The sequence below is a fragment of the Sarcophilus harrisii genome, chromosome 6 (genome assembly GCF_902635505.1).
Source record: "Sarcophilus harrisii chromosome 6, mSarHar1.11, whole genome shotgun sequence".
In the NCBI taxonomy this organism is placed as follows: Eukaryota; Metazoa; Chordata; class Mammalia; order Dasyuromorphia; family Dasyuridae; genus Sarcophilus; species Sarcophilus harrisii.
The window spans coordinates 116,955,442-116,973,170 of record NC_045431.1 but is presented as its reverse complement, the minus strand read 5'-3'; the positions used below and the strand labels follow the sequence as shown (position 1 = coordinate 116,973,170).

Here is a 17,729-nt window from a genome sequence, read left to right as displayed (position 1 = left end):
AGTTTTGCCAAGAAAACTCCTAAGGGTCAAATACAACTAAATAACAATAAATGTATAAGGATCAAATACAACTAAATAACAAATATCTCTCCTCCAGCCCTCCTCTCTTCTCTTCAGTCTCATATTGCTTTCAATACATCTCCTTAAGATGGATGTCCCATAGGCATCTCAAACTCAACATGTCAAAAATCATTATATTTCTAAATACACCCCTCTCCCTAACATCCTTGCACAACCACACTCTTCCAGTCATCCAGTTTCATAACACCTGAATCATTCCTGACTCTCATTATCCATATCCAATTAATTGCCAAGTTTTGTCAATTCTGCCTCCATGATCTCTCTCTCCTCATGTGACCTTTACTACTAGACTCTTGAAGTCTCTTATCTCAATTATAAGGACTGCCTTTTGATTAGTTTCTTGCTGCCAAGCCCCCCCCCCCCCCCCCCCACTCCATCCTCCATATGCAGGTACCAAAGTTCTAACCATATCTCCTCTTGTACTCAATAACCTTGTAGCACCTGTTCACCAAACAGGATACAACCCAAACTCCTCAGCATGGCATTTAAAGCATTACCCCCTCCAATCTTGCACCAACCTACATCTCCAAATTCAAATTATTTTATTCTTTCATACACTGTGTTCCAACCAAACTAATTGTTCTCTGATCTTGGCATTTAATCCTCCACCTGCCTTCCTCTCCTCAAGGCAGTTTCATGCCTAACCCCCTTAGAAATATCCTATTTTTTCCCCTACAATGTTTGTTTCAGATGTTAGTCATAGACCTACAATAGTCAGGGATCTCTGGGAATCCCTTTCAGTGGTAGGGATAGCTGCAGGGTCCAAATTATTTTCGTAATAATACTAAGATGTTTTAATTTATAATGGAGTAAAAACTGATCAATATATAACTCTCATAAACAAATGCTCTGGGGGGACCACCACATCAATAATTTTTAAGAATGTAAAAAGGTCCAGAGGCCACAAAGTTTTGTAACCACTGTCTTAGGCAAATCTTTCCTCATTTCCCTTCTCTCCTCACTCTTGGTAATAATGTTTGATCTGTCCCCAATGTGCTTAAGATTTTGTTTCCTGTATAAATACTTTATCTGTTTTGTTCCCTTTATAAATACTGTATTTGATACCTCCCAACTAAGTGGAAGTTAAATTCCATAAAATAGTACTTAGTGATATGGGTTTCTTTGCCTCTGTATCCATAGCATCTAATATACTATGCTCTACACAAAGTACCTACCTAAACCTTCTTGAACTGGAGTACGTATGATAAAGTGATGTTCAAGTTGACCAAATTTTAAATTTGGAGATAAAAGGGATATTTGATTATCAAGCCCAACTTCCTCATTTAGAAAATGGATGAATACAAACTCTCTCTTATTCAACTTTATGTTCATTTTTTAAAAATCACTATGCTTTTAATAATGCTGTTTTGTATAATTAAAAGTCAATGTGTCATGTTGTTTCTTGTTTTATTATGGATTAAAACTAGCTTTTGTAGTTCCTTGAGAAAATGCCCCTGGTTCAAAATACCTGATTTTAAAACGAACTTCTCTAACAACCCAATTCTAAGTGGGAGACTTCCTATAATAAATTTAGCTTCCAATGACATTTCTACTAGAATTCTCTTGTCATCAACAATATATTTTGCCATACTAATAAGCTTTTCACACAGACATTTCTATATGGTGTCTTGTACATTCCTTTTGAAAATTAACATCATCTTTTTGGGTTGGCTGTAGATGTGTCATCTAACTATTTCATATTGTATCAAGTCTTTTTCCCGAGCCATATTTTAAAATGCTTGAGGCCAGGGATATATAATATTTCTTTTGTACCATCCACCATTGTCTCTTCCATCTTCCTCCCGTTCATCTGAAACATTTCTGCATATTTAATTAGGTCTCAAAAAAACCATAATTAATTGATCACATATTCTTCACAATTTAAATATATTGGCTCTCAAGATGGTTACCTTTAAATAATATTTATATTTCTGTTCCAATGTTCTTCTCTTTACCCTTACTTTGCTGCCCTTTTAAATATCTCTACTCTCTTAGCCCCCAATTTACTAATCATTATCACAGGCTAGAATAACAAAAGTAAAATTGAGGCATGACCCTCGCATTAGTGGTTTTAACAGTAATTTCTCTTCTTCTCAAGACAAAGTTTGTCTAGCAGAACAACTTCCCAGGGCCTAAATAATAATCGTTCCGCTATCTCTGCAGGGAGGAAGGCCCATCACAAAGATATGTGGCAGGCTCAAAGTTTGCTTTCAAAAGCAGTTGGGCAAGATGCAACCACTGAATTAGAATGGAAACTCTTTGAGGGAAGAAGCTGTTTTAAAGTTTTCTTTTTATCCTCAGTAAGTCCTTAGCAAATTTGGTTGTTGATTGATATACCTCTTAATTAAGGTAGAAAGTTCAAAATGTTCATTGTTTTTGTTGTCAAAATAGTAAGAGGTTTCTTACCAACATGGATCATATTATGACTTTTGCCCATGACAATGAGTTAATTTTCTATCTGTTATTCTTTGTTTAGTCATATTTGACTCTTCATGGCCCTCATTTGGGGTGTTCTTAGCAAATATACAGTAGTAGTTTGCCAATTCCTTCTCCAATTTATTTTTCAGATGAGAAAACTGAGGCAAACAGGCTTGGCCATAATCACACAGCTAATCAGTATTCTGGAATTAACCTCAAGTATCCTGACTCCAGGACTGTCATTCTATTCACTATGCCTCTTAGCTGCACCATAACTGTCTTTAGACTATTTTATTAAAAACTGACTTTTATAGCAAATAAGCCAGAATAGCACTTAAAGCAAATAGTCAGAATTTATATAGTACTTTAAGGTTTGTGAAGCACTTTACATATATAATCTTATATATTTACAAATATTATCTTTTGACAACCCTATGAAATAGGCAGGGGATTATTTAATGCTAGAGCCCACTTTAGCCTGCTTGAAGTAGAGTGCAAAATTTCCATTGTGAACAATTAACCTCAGAAATCCAACATCCTCACAAATCAGGCTTTGGTTTATTGTTTTGTTGACTTCCAAACTTAAGTGTTAATGCATTTAAAAGTGTGTGTGTGTGTGTGTGTGTGTGTGTGTGCACTCAGTCCCCTTTTTCCAGGTCAGTTGCTAAACATTTACCAGCCTATTATTACCCCCATTTTACAGATAAGAAAATTAAGGCTAAAAAAGGTTAAGGGCATTGTCCAGGGTCATATAGCAAAATTGGTAGTATTTGAGCTCAGGTCTTCCCAATTCCAAATCCAGTGTTCCAGAGACCTTGGAATTCTTAAATTTTATGATTCTGTGATTTACTAATTAGGAAATCATTGCATTTTATTTTCTTTTGGGCTGGGGGGGCTTTCTTTGTTCCTCGTAAAGCTCAGCACAATACCAGATACATATATAGTAAGTGCTTAATAATAAATACTTTTTCACTTGAAAAAGAAGAAGAAAAAAGAGAGCTCACTGTTGACCTCAGAGCAAATCATTTCAACTGAATTGTTAAAAACCAGGTCAAGGAGGGCTGCAAAATGAGTGGAAGGTGAGGAAGTAGAAGCTATAATATCGAGTATTTTCTGAGTGGCCTTCGAAGGGAATAGAAACATAAATGGAAAGCTTGAGGGGATAGAAGGAAGAGTGTAGTGAAGTGTTTATAAAGATGGACAAGATTTAACCATGTATGCAGTTTGGAAAGAAAAGATAAGTCAATAAAGAGAAACTAAAAACTGGGAGAAGGGAAGAGAAAGAGAGAGAGAGAGAGAGAGAGAGAGAGAGAGAGAGAGAGAGAGAGAGAGAGAGAGAGAGAGAGAAGAGGATTATTAGAAAAGACAAAATTCCAGTGGCAATAGTTGGGGAAAAAAATTAAAGGCACTAGCAAAAAAGATTGGTCTTCAATGAAAACATGAAATAAAGGGAATTTGAGGTTTAACTGGGGAGAAGGAATGAATGTGGTTTTTTATAATATAGTATAAGGGGAGACACTCTGTTGAAAAGGAGTAGGTATTCTAGGTTGCTATAAGTAGGTCAATAAAGAAGGCATCATAGGCATGCATCATTGAAAACCCAGTTGAAACTGGATAATATAAATCTGCAGTTTCTTCCAGTGGCATAGAAACAGGAATGGGCAAGGAATGTGGTGGGAGAAACTCCATAGCTGAAGTTGTAAAAGAAGTGAGCAGTTAGTTGATTAACAGAACAATGGAGAAAGGTGAATTCAAGATTAGTTAACCTTTCCATTCCCCAAACAATTCTAAAGCTACCAGTCAGAGGTGAGCTGTTGATCTCTATTGGTAGCGGATGTTTTTATCTTGGGATTCTGCCTCTACATCCATGAAAATCACCAATTCAGAACAATGTCCACAAAATGGTGAACTTATTACTACATAAAATTAACTTTTAGATGTCACCAAGATATCCAATTTTCTTCTTCTCATTTAAATAAACTTCAGAGTTTTGTAGTACTAAATATTTGTAAGCTTCATGCAGAGATAATTACCAAATATATAATTTATGTTGACATTTTTCTCATGATTTTAAAGATACATTGATATGTCTGTTTTTTTTCCAGAAAAGTAATTTTGCATGTTTTATATGACTGCATGTGTATAACATATCTAATTGCTTACCATCACAGGGAAGGAAGAGGAGAGGGAGGGAGGAAGGAAGGGAGAATTTGGCACTCAAAGCTTTAAAAAATATTTTTAAATTGTTTTAACATGTAATTGGGGGAAAATATATTTCACAAAACTTAAATGAGGGGAAAAAAAGAAAAACAATTTTGCACCCTTTAAATAGCTGAATTCTTTAAAAACTGAATTTGTGCCTTGGTCCTCTTATCAAAGCTTGTGGAAATTTTACAAGCTGTCAATGTTATCAGTAGCACATTAAGGAAAACCCTTTACTAGTTTCAAGTGATAATATTTGAAATTAAAATCAGATATGGAAATATTGGCACCTGCCAGTAACCTATTAATAAAGCTCTATATCAAAAGTTAATCCTCATCTTTATCCCTGTTATGGGATGTCCTAACTCACTTAAGACCAAACTAAAGATTGCTACCTTGAAAGATTTTTCAAACCAGTTTACTGCCTCAGCAAAGTTTGGCAGCTAGCTAGGTGGTGAAGTGGATTCAAGAGCTGGACCTGGAGTGAAGAAGACCAATTTTCCTTAGTTTAAATGTAGCCTCAGACACTTGATAGCTCTGTGATCTTGAGCAAGTCATTTAACTCTACATGGGTAAAATTAGTATCTCTGCCAAGAAAACCCCAAGTAGCGTCACAAAGAATAAGATATGGTTGAAAAACTAAACCACCCCAAAATACCTTTCCCCATGTTTTGCACATAATAGTTGTTGCATAAGTAATAATAAAAACTTAGTATTTTATAATGTTTTAATGTTCACAATGTATTTTACAGACATCTTATTTAATCTTTACCTCTGGGAGGTGGCCCATTTTACAGAGAAGGAAACTGAGGCAGTTCATTAAGTAATTTGTTCAGGGTCACTCAATTAGATTTGAATTTGGATCTTTCTAAATCCAGGTCCAACTTTTACTCACTGCATCACTAACTAGATACCTCAAATGCTAAAAATGTATAAACTCTCAATCCTGTTAAAGGATTTAGGCAAAGAAGAAGCTGGTTATAAGTACCAGCAAATATATCATTTTAAAAATTGGTTTAATTTGAATGTAATTTCTATAGTCTTTGCCTGCATGTCCTGTTCTTGAAGCAATTTCTATTCTTAAAAGAAAATAAAAGTGACTGGTGGTAAAATTACATATGAGTAAATTTCCTATAATGTTTGTTATTTTGTTTTGGGTTTTTATATGTAATATTGTAATGTTTCCAAAGTGTTTTATATTATACATCATTTCATTTTAATTTCATTTCTAAGCTATAAGACAAGTACTTGGTGCACCAGTATTCCCCATTTTATAATCATTTAAAAGGCATTTTACTAAGTATCTACAGCATGGAAAGAATTAGAGATTTAGAAATTAAGGTATAGCGATTTGTCCATGGTGACGCAGGTAGTAAGGGGACAACTTGAATTTCTCCTTGTTTCCAAGTCCATCAATATTGTCCAATTCCAGTAGTATGCTCCCTTTTTACCCATCCCCAGGGAAGCAAAGAAGAAAAAGCATAATAGTCTGAAAAAGAAAGTGTCTTCTTTTGACAAATGTTTCTGATCGTCTCTATGCTTACAAGATTCCCAACCATAACATCATGGGATTTCCAGTTTTAAGTAGCCTAGTCACAGAGTAGGCTACTTCCTCTTATGAGAAAGTGGAGACAGAGGGAAAGTTAAATAAATGCCCATGGCCATACAGCAGCTAAGAGTAGCTGCATTCAAAAATAGGTCCTTCTGATTCCTCCTCATTCTTTTCTACTACACATGACCTTTTTGAAGAAAAAGGCCTTCTCTACTGATGTTAGGGACAACTTGATCAGTCCACTAAACAGAAGATTTTGCTTTGGCATATAAGTTACAACATGACTAAATCAACATGTTGATAAAAGTTAAGATCCCATCATCATAACTTTTTTAACTTCATTGATTTTTCTATCTATTAAATATTTTTATTTATATACTGTGATATTTTCACTCCTCCCAAAGATAATTGCCAAAAAAATCCCAAACCCACCCAAAACAAAATTCAAACAAATTTTAAATACCTTTAAGATTATAGGATGGACTAAGTCAACAGCCAAAGACCGAATCCCAGCTGGTCCCGCCGGCCACCCTGAATTCCTTGAATCACATGGTAACTGGAACTCCACAATCACCCAATTCCAACCATATGACTATGGCTGGATTTCATGTATCGCAAGGTAGCTGGAAGAGTTCAACATATACGCCACAGCAGTAGCAGAAGACACACCTCATTGTTAAAGGTGTTTTTATTCTTTGTTTACAAATGTAAAGACCTATAAATTTTTATGAACTGCTTGTGAAGTAAATACAGAGTGCTGGTGACATGTCAGATTATCTCTGGCTAACTCACATGCTTTCACTTAGGGCACCGAGAACCAAACCATCCCAATGGCTAAGTTTCTCTCAAACTCTACTGGGCAACTCAACATATATTGAAAACCCTTTAAGGCCACAAGGGCACTGGGTACTCCTATTCCTGTTCTCAAAGTATCTGGGAGCCCTGATAAAGGAACCCCAAGAAGCTGGGGCAAAAAGTGCCAGATCCAGCCTGACATGAAACAGTGCTATGTCTAGATATGGACCTCAGTCCACATTCCTTTGTTACATCATCACTTCAGTGCATTTGCTTCACAAACAGTCTATGATTGTTTCTTAGCTTTTTTTTTTTTTACAGTCATTACATTTACATTACATTTTACTGTCATTACATTATATATGTAATCAATGCCGCTTCTGATTAAAAACACAGATTTAAAATGCCACTATCAAACAGATGATTCAGGGCAGCCAGGCATTGTGTTCAATTAAAGAAAAGCTAAGTCAGTATTACCATCACTTGAGGCAGGGCTAGTGGGAGGGAGGGGAGAGAGGTATACCCAGAATGTAACCATCCAAAAGCAAGGAACCAAAAATGGTTTCCACCTTGATGACAAAGCAAATATAAAATGTAATGTTTACAATCTCCCTTTTTGCCCACTGTCAGTAACTTACCTTTAAGAATTTAAAAGGCAATCAACACCAAAAATCTTTCTGAAAAACTACAGCCTTGTTTAATCTAATCTAAATGTTCCTCCCTAGAGTACCATTTATCCATGGTACTATCAATGACCCACAGGAATCTGAGATGAATTGTTGATCAAAAGCAGAATGACAAATATGGTGGGTTACATTTTTTCACAATATAAGCTTATACATACATACACACACACACACACACACACACACACACACACATATATATATAAAAATATACACACAAACACATATATGAGTATGTCCATAAGACACATCCATGTATGTGTAATATTATCTATGACAATACACCTATACATAAATGAATGAGAAAAGGTACTTGTAAAGATTCTTAAGCATGTAACCATCAATACTTAATTAAAAATAGGAAGGTAAATACTCTAGACTGCAGCAGTCTTTTGGAGGCAGGAGCTTATAATCCCCAAAGATCCAGAAGCATTACCTCATTGCAGCCTTGAGACAAACTGAGCATTCACTCTAGGTCTTACCCATCATCCACCAGCTCACACAAAGACAACAGAGGCGTGACCAATCGCATTGTGATGAGCAGGCACTGTTTCAAAGCTCTCTCTCTCTCTGTATTGCCCATTGACATGCTAAGCTGGCAGCCTGCTGGACCCGTCGTCATGGCAACAGAGCCCAGCTGCGTACCCAGTCTTGTTACAGAGCTTTTCCTTTTCAGCACTCACTTGGCTAATTAAAAATTTAGACCTATGTTTTGCATGTTGGGTGCAAATGGAAACAATGAGAGGGTCTCCTCTCCCCCATCCCGACTTTCTGCTGGAGATGAAAATATGCTGGGAAGAGCAATTTGAAGGACACTCCCATGAAGTCTCAATGTAACCAATCAAGAGGCAGCTATGGAGTTCTGACCAGATGGAATTTGTTGCTGAACTTAATCTGTTATAAAGCAAAACAAAACTCCAAATGTAGCTAACGATAACTCTTCCTGCTTGAAAATATTTCAATCTACACAGCAGATATTATGCCTATTTGTAATATTATCACTCCTTCAGGATGAATTATTCTTTAAAAATTCTTCCTTAATGGTGTTTTAAGGGCTTTACCCATAATTCCAAAATGTAAATAGGCTAAACGAATAAGGGTGGGGAGAAAAAGATGCTATGGAAAGAACTACCAATATGGACAAGGTGTCCATAAGGTATGATATTTCTTCTCTCTCTCTCTCTCTCTCTCTCTCTCTCTCTCTCTCTCTCTCTCTCTCTCTCTCTCTCCTTTCCCCCCCTCCCTTTCTCTTCCTCTCTTTTCCCCCATTTGCACCCCCACACACACAAACACACAGTAATAAGAAGAAAGACCCACAAGATAATCTCTTCCCTGAGATTCAGATGCAACTACCCAAACCTACCACTTACTGTAAAAGAAAAGGCAATAGCATCTTTCTGGTTGGAAAACATTAGAAAACAAAATACCAGATTTTGTGTGCCAAACCCCAGAAAGAAACTCAACCTGGCAGACAGTTTTAGAGATAACTGCTGTCTCATGTAAATAAACCATGGTTCCTTTGGAAACTCCTATATCCTTAGTCACAGGAAATGAAAACAGTGCCAGGGCTACTGATGACATTTTCTAGCATAAAAATGAATACCTTGTAGCTCTCCCTACTTTATTTCCTTTAAGGACAGCTAAAATTAAGCCACTAGAAATTATATTTGTTATGAATAAATTACAAGATGAGTAGACTATAGAACTACAGATGGTGGAAATACAAGCGGTCCAAAGTGATGCAAAGATCTGTCTTTGGAATAATTAATGACAATGAGAGACAACCAAAGAGAGATGAACAATGCAACAGGTAAGGTAAGCTCAACACGCAGCATCTTGCTTTCTGCTGAGACCAGCATTATAACAGCCTGAAACCATACTGGAGGCTCACCAATATTTGGAGCATTCCATCCCATTTTGAGTACTATTTGCAGTATAAAAGGGATAACGCTGCTCCAGCACTATGACTAAGGCTCTCTGCCACTCACTGGAGCAATAAGGGCTTCTTGGAGGTCACAGAGAGCTCTAGATAGGAGAGGAACAAGAGTGAAAGGGAAAAGGAAACCAGGGTTGAAATGAAGAAGAGATATTCTTCATATATACTGTTAGGAGAAAGAAAGGGAGCAGTTAACTTGTTTTTCTTTCATTTCAACTGTTCCAATTTAAAAAGCTTTAATACAAAACAATCATCAGTAAGCAGGTAGTAGTGCTTGATAGAGAGTGGGACATGAAGTCATTAAATGCAAATACAACCTCAAACAATTCCTAATTTTGTGACCCTGATCATGTCATTTGGTGACTATCTGCTTCAGTGTCCTCATATGTAAAACAGGAATAATAAATAGCAACTACCTCTCAGGTTGTCATAAAGACAAAATGAGATGATATTTGTAAAGCATTTTGTAAACCTTAAAGTGCTACACAAACCTTAGTTATTATTACCTATTGTGATGATGATTAAGGGTCTTTTATGTGCAAGATGATAAAATTATAAAAAACAAAATGGTTTTTGCCCTCAAGGGCAAATTCTTACATTCTACGAAGGAAAATAACATGTATATAATATAAAAATATCTCCAAAACATAACAATTCAAATCTCAAATGAGATAAGTAAAATACTTATATTTTCTCATTTGAATTTCACAAAAGCCTTGTGAGATGGCTTTTAAATATCATCCCATTTTAACAAATGGGAGAAGTGAAACTAAATTAAATGATACCCTAGAATCACAAAATAGTTCTCCAACCTGGGCCCTTCCTGGCTACGAAGTACATTATCTAATCCTACTCCAGTATGAACAGCCTAAGACTGACTTAAGATTCAGTCAATCAATAAGTATTTATTAAGAGCTTGCTAGAAGCCCATCAATAGGGATGCGCACTGAACATCTAATAAGGCCTCTTTGATCAATCAACAGATATTTTTGATGCATCTGCAAGGTGCCAAACGAAAAAGAAATGGGCAGAAAAGTAGGGGAAGAACCAGGAAAACAAATTTTACAAAAACACAGAGAGGAAAGAATATACAGTAATAAAAAAGGAGACCCATAATGTCAAATTTTACAGAGATAAAAAAGATTTAGGTTGAGAAAAGTTCAATGGTTTGCCATTGAGAGATCTTTAATAACTATGACACTGAAATTTCAATTGAGAAATGAGATCAGAAATAAGGTACCAAGTAATAAGGTTCCAATATGAGGAAAAAGAGGAAGCCATTGGAGGCAGGTTTTTACAGCATTATGACTATGAAAAGGAAGGAAAATACAGGATCAGGTTTTAAGGATGGAAGCTGTCTATTCATGTCCGTATACAGAAAAGAAAGAACCACTAGTTAGAGGTTAAAGATTAAGATGAAGAGGTGACTAATTGGGAGAGACCACCCCAAAATTTTCCAAAGAAGAAGGGACAAGATCACAAAGATGTTGACCTTGGTCTTGAGAAGAACCAAATTCTTCATTACAGATTGGAATAGAAGAGAGAATGGAGGATAATGAGAAAGGATTATAAAATGGAGAAGAGGGAGCTCAAGGCAGTGATGTATGAGATGAGCTCTTCCACTGGGAAGCATTAGGGAGAAGGTAACATAGAAGATTGGAGGAGAATAGGGAACTCTGCAACAGCCACTATATGAAATTCTATAGGGAGTAATTTAGGAATGAAAAGTAGGATTGCCTTTAGAAAGCATGAATAGCAAGAATACAAAGAGGCAGGAAATTCAAGAGTAGAGGACAATGGAATATAGAACTTATTAGCTATAAGGTATAAATTGATATCAGCTCAGAGATGATGACTTGGGAAAACCTCAAACCTAATCAACACTGTCTTAGCATACTTTTTAAATAGCTGAGAAATACCGATATCTGTGAAATACCTTAAGGATAAGGAATCATTAAGAAACCAGTACATTAATTAAAGGGTTTGGAAACCAGCACTGGGTTTGCAAGGACACAGACACTTACTTATCATTTCTTCAATGGAACTACCTCAAATACCATCATCAAGGTTAAGCTTCTCTAAGGCATAATAGGTACAAGAAAACTAGAAACATTATAAACTCAAGTCAAGCTCCTGCTGCTGCCACCATACCACTCCATTTACACTGCTATGGCAAATAACTTACAATAAGTTCCCCAAGTTGAATTACTTTAGTAAAAACACATTCCTCTTTCCATTTCAAGCATGCCATGAGAACTACATATGTATTACATGTATATGCATACACAGATGAGTGTGTGTGGGAACATATATATAATACACATACATTTTTTAAAATCAGCCTGATCACTTCAAACAATTTAGAACTTGGAACTCCCACAGTTTTCAGACAAAAGATGAAACCAGTAACAGAACCCTCATTGCTACTTTTAGAAGAGAAATATTAGGAATAATTGGCCACATGAGCAATGGGATGTGTTTTTGGTTTTCTAAGTGGATACAAAGAAGTTGTATCTAAGGCTTTTGCAAAAGAACATTCATTTTAAAATATAGCGTGTGGGTTCCATAGCAATTTTCCTGTTTTGAGACACACGACTTCTTTCATAGGGTTTCTGAATTCATTTTACATTCAGTTTTGTTTTTTTTTTTGCCTTTTAAAAAATAGACATATAAATATATTTGTTCAGAACTAAAGTCCTCTGAAAATCAGAGCCTAGAAATTAACTGCCATGATGGGGCTATAACCAATTATGGTTTGTCTCAGGGTTAAAATTGTTTTAATGAAAGGCAGCATGGGGCCAAGAAAGAGAACATTGGTTCTAGAGTCAGCCGTGGTTCTTATTGAGTATTTCATTTATGTATGACTCTTTATAAGCCCAATTGCAGCTTTCTTGGCAAAGATACTATAATAGTTTGCCATTTCCTTCTCTAGTTCGTTTTACAGTTGAGGTAAACTGAGGCAAATAGTGTTAAGTGACTTGCCTACCTCTGTGCTTCCCAGCTGCCCAAAGTCAGAAGACTTCATGTGAGCTTCACATAAAAGAGCTCTTATTGTCCTTGAGTCTAACTAAGTCTCCTTATCTGTTAAATGAGGGCAATGATATTTGTATAGCTACATTACAATATAGGGATTTATTTATAAATTTTATAATTTTTATTATTTATAAAATTTATAAACCTTAGAGAGTCACTTAATCTTTCTATGCCCTCAATTTCACAATCTTTTAAATAAGTAAGGACTTTCTACATTGTACTAAGTCATGTTTGTATGCAATTAGAAAAAAAAAACTGATAAGAGTTTTGTGCACTGAGCTGCTTCAAACAGAGAGGGTATCAGCTTTAACTTTTTAAACATTCTTTACTGCCCTGATACAGAAATCAGTACCACTTGAACAGAGTGGAAGGGATAGATGGTTGAGTTAACTCAAAGTCAAATAACTCAAAGCAAGAGTACAAAGAGGCAAGAAATTCAGAAGTAGACTAGGACATATATATATATGTGTGTGTGTGTGTGTGTGTGTGTGTGTATAAAATATAAAAATGAAAATTATTACTGTAGAATAATTATAATGTAAAACTATCTAAAGCATTACAATTCAGCAAATATATTTGGGTCATATTTTAAAAAATTATATCAGAGGCAGTTTTTCATCCAAATCAATATTAGAATCTCTTCTATAGGGCAAGGACATTGATGAATTGGTTAAATCTGAGCCTAGGAAAAAGAAATCCCAACTAACCTATTCTATCTTGTGTGTAAATGACTTAGTTTCTTACAGCCTGTCAACCTGTCCTATGAAATGGAGATGAGAGGATTGTGTTGCACATTTGGCAAATAAAGGATGACAGAAAGACAGTGAAGGACAGTGATTAGAGGACTAAATAGGAAATAGAGTTCTCAGTAATAATTCCAGCTATTAACAGGCTAGAGGTAACCTTGAACTCTATGCCAGTATGCCTTGAGGAAAAACATTGAGAAATAGGAGCAGCACAAATGTGGCTGAATACAATAAAGCATATGTATCAGAATGAATAATGCAAAAATTATTATTTAGCCCAATTACTAAATTTATAAGAGGCATTTAAATTGTATTGTGGTTATTTTTAAATGGACTCACTAGAATAAATTCCAGGCACTAAGGAAGAAGTGTTCATCCAAATTTAAACCCAGAGTAGACCATGGTTGACAAATGAACTAAATAAACTTTATGCAAGTCTGAAAAATATTGACATTGAAAAACATCCACTAATTTATTCAGCATGATTATAGTGTCCATCTTTTAAACTATATCAAAAATAATTTTATTTTTTAACGTTAAGGCTACAGGAAGGAAGGAATACTATCAATTGGCAAGTATTTATTAATGCTTTCTATATGTGCTCTAAAGGCAGAGGATATGGAGAAAAATAATTTTTATAAAAATAATCTCTATTCTCAAGGAGTTTACATTATAACAAGAAGACATGCAATAAATGCATAGATAGACTAATGAAAAGAGAAAGCAAGGCAGTGGCTAGCAAAGAGAAAGAATCATGGATCTGTGTACCTCAGAATTAGGACTAAGTTATGGTTTGACTCCACTGGTAACATTAAGAGCTCAGACTTGCTGATTTCTTATTAGAGCAGTAAAGAATTTTTTAAAAATTAAAGCTGATACCCTCTCTGGGAAGCAGCTCAATGCACAAAACTCTTATCAGTTTTTTTTTTTCTAACTGCATACAAACAAGACTTAGTACAATGTAGAGAGTCCTTACTTATTTAAGAGATTGTGAAATTGAGGGCATAAAAAGATTTAATGATTGTCCCCTACTGGAGTCATATAAACTTAATATTAGCTGAGTAAGGGATAATTGGGAGATATTCCAACACTCACTCTCACACACACACTCTCTCTCCCTCTCTCCTCCCACCCCCGCCTCCATCCCACCTTGGTGCTTTAGTACAAATCAACATATTTGCTTCCATGGAAATTATAGAATAGAACAAATGACTAACAACATTACCTACAGGGAGACTTACAAATATTCTCACTGACATTGAAATGTTCAAGTGTCATCCATCAAGTTAAGGACAAATAATGAATGAACAATCTAAAAATAATCTATCTAATTAAAGGTAAATGTAATGGCCCACAACATAACACATGTCCTTACAGAGTCACTTCTAAATATAAGCCTGAATAGAGCCTCATTAAAATCTAACCCAACTTAGCACAAAACTCTGTATAACACAGGCCTATTTTGCATTCTGAAAAAGATCTCACTAATGAAAACAATTCATTATAATATAGTTCCAACATCTATAAGTCATACCTACCTATGGCATTCATCCTTAGGGTGGTATTTTAATGGGCCTTCAGTATATTAAATTAAATCTATAAATGGAATGAGTTCTGTCTACTCATCTACTTTACTTTGGAAACATCTGACCCTATTATTTGCTACAGCTATCTTATACTCTCTTATAAATGTCTACTCTCTTTGCAAACACCTAAGCATCCATGTGATATAATAAAGAGAGTAGAGGTTGTGAAATAAGGAATACTCAGGTTCAATGCCTTGGACATTCAATAGCTACATGACTACAGGCAAGTTACCCTCACTACCAAACTAAAATTTTAGACTTATGAATTAAATTGTCTCCATTTATATGATATAGAGAATCTATTCACTTTTTGTACCTCACTCTCAAGCTTTCCCTTTGTTTCATATCTAAATGACAACAGATATAAATAGAATAGCTACATATAACTCTGGACTTGGAGTCAAGAGTTCTAACTTCAAATCCAACTTCATTCACTCACTAGCTGAATGACCCTGGGCAAGTCACTTAACTTGTTTGCTTCAATTTCCTCAATTGTAAAATGAGGAAAATAACAGCAACTTTTTCCCAGAAGTTTAGTGAAGATCAAATGAGATAATATTTATAAAGCATTCAGTACAATGCCTCATAAATAGGAGGCCCTTAATAAATAACTGCTTCATTCCTTCCTTCTCTAAAGCAATACCACCATTCTCACCACTTTCAACCCATCTTTGGGTTTCCTTATATTGTTTGCTTCTCTTTTTTCTTTGGCATAAGCTATTCCCAAATTCTTGCAAAAAAAATCTAGTGTGTTGCCTTTTTCCAAATAAGTGAATTCAAGTGTGTGGAAATCAAATGCAATTCAATGAACAGCACGCAAGAATTTCCTTGGTGCTTAGAAAGACAAATTACAGTATCAACAGATCCTGTAGAAGACGTTCTCCTTGAGTGTAGGTACACTTTCCTTATCTTGGTACTCTCACCACCTAGTACAATGCTTAGAATATGGGATATGTTTAATGTTTGAAGAATTAAATCCCTTCACTAAAGCTCTATTCCCATATTTCATCCTGTTGCAATTATAGTTCTGGAGAGTCATCTTACCAGAAATGAAATGTAAAAGCTTCTAGTCTAAACCCAGGATAACCTTGCATCTTTGGCCTATGGACCAATCTGTGATGAAAAAGGCCCATCACTGGAAGACAGGTTATCAAGTGTTTATTTTTTGTTTGCCCACAACAAATGAAAATGTCTATACCAGTGGTGGCAAACTCATAGAAACCACTAAATTCACATAAGAATTTGTATGGATCATATCTTGGCTTAGAAAACCACAAATTAAGCTATATCTATGTTTTATTACATATAACTTGTTTTTTAAAATATTTCCCAATTGTATTTTAATCTGCTTTGGACCCCATTAAGGAATATTGTGGCCCACATATGAACTATAATCTGAAGGTTATGTGGTTGATAGCGCTGTTCTATACTATTGCATGCCTTTATGGAGTTGTGATTTTTATTGATGAAGGGAATACCAAAAGCAGGAAAATAATAATTCTTTTAAAGAAGCATAATAACCAATTAGCTTGGATTTACAATAGGGAATTAGGAACCAAAAAAATTTTATCTAACAAGTTAGTCATCATCCAAATTTCACATCCCCTAAATTTGTAAAAGGCAATACTATTGTTGATTCATTAGACATTAATAAAGAATATTTTCTGCCTTGAGATTTTTTTTAAAGGGTATATGATCAATTTGTTTGATCTGATTCTAGCTCAAAAAATATACTGACATTTTACTTGACATTATTATTATTGAAAGGTAGCACAGGTTAGTGTGTAGATAGCTGAATTTGGAGTCAGAAAGACCTGGTTTTAAATCCTACCTCAGACTCTTAAAAGTAATGTGACACAGAACAATCACCAAAGCTGTATAATAAGCCTCAGTTTTCTCACCTGTAAAATGAGGGGATTGTGTTCTATGACTTCTAATGTCTCTTCTACCTCTAAATATATCTTGACCCTATAGTTCTATGATGCCAAACCTGACAGCCCTGTATTATGCAATGATGACATAGTATGCCATTTCTGAAGTGGTATAATAACAAAATCACACACACACACACACACACACACACACATATATATATGGATATATATATATATATTTATATATATACACACACATACACACACACATATGTGTGTATATATAAGATCCTTCCATGCTTTCTTATTGAGTCTTATCATCCAATTCGACTGAGAAACAATACCCTGAAGGTATTCCTCCCATTAAATGCCTCCCATACCTGTTTTAAAAACTATAAGATTCCTTGAAAGATATAATGGGGTCATTTTGACTGATGCTACTCTAATTATTCATTGCAATTAAGGACAAAACTAAGAAGACCGGATCACAGGTGGATTGTCATTTTTACGGAGGAAATCTAGTGCAGAGTCTAAATTGGAATTTAGAATTTCCTCTGGATATTTGGGTCTTCTAGATATTCCCATTTATAAAAGACATTGTGCTGATTCCATCAAGCTCAGAACACTGTAGAATCTCCTAAGAGATCCATAAACATTCAAAAAGAGTTCAGCCTACAACTAATGAACTCTGAATGCAGATTGAATTATACTTTTTTTAACTTCAAAATTTTTTCTTATTTTTTTTGATCTGTTATCTTTTTGCAACATAACTAATATGGAAATATGTTTTACATGACTTCACATGCATAAAGGATATAAA

The 17,729-nt window shown here is 35.1% G+C and overlaps 1 protein-coding gene across 10 annotated transcripts in view; it reads right to left on the bottom strand.

Annotated features, from left to right (window-relative positions):
- STOX2 (storkhead box 2) overlaps positions 1-17,729 on the bottom strand; it is a 149,006-nt gene that overhangs the window by 82,556 nt on the left and 48,721 nt on the right. For 2 of the 10 annotated variants that reach the window (XR_004230361.1, XR_004230360.1), the window contains exon 1: positions 6,717-7,889. The exons of 2 other annotated variants lie outside the window; for them this stretch is intronic. Coding sequence is in view for 1 of the 8 variants with exons in the window: in XM_031943406.1 (XP_031799266.1) it covers positions 8,171-8,175 (5 nt within the window). In the remaining 7 variants the exon portion in view is untranslated. Of the gene's footprint in view, positions 1-6,716; positions 7,890-8,107; positions 8,614-17,729 lie in introns of those variants that run through there. 6 more of the 10 variants (XM_031943408.1, XM_031943405.1, XM_031943402.1 and 3 more) reach the window with 5 other exon arrangements.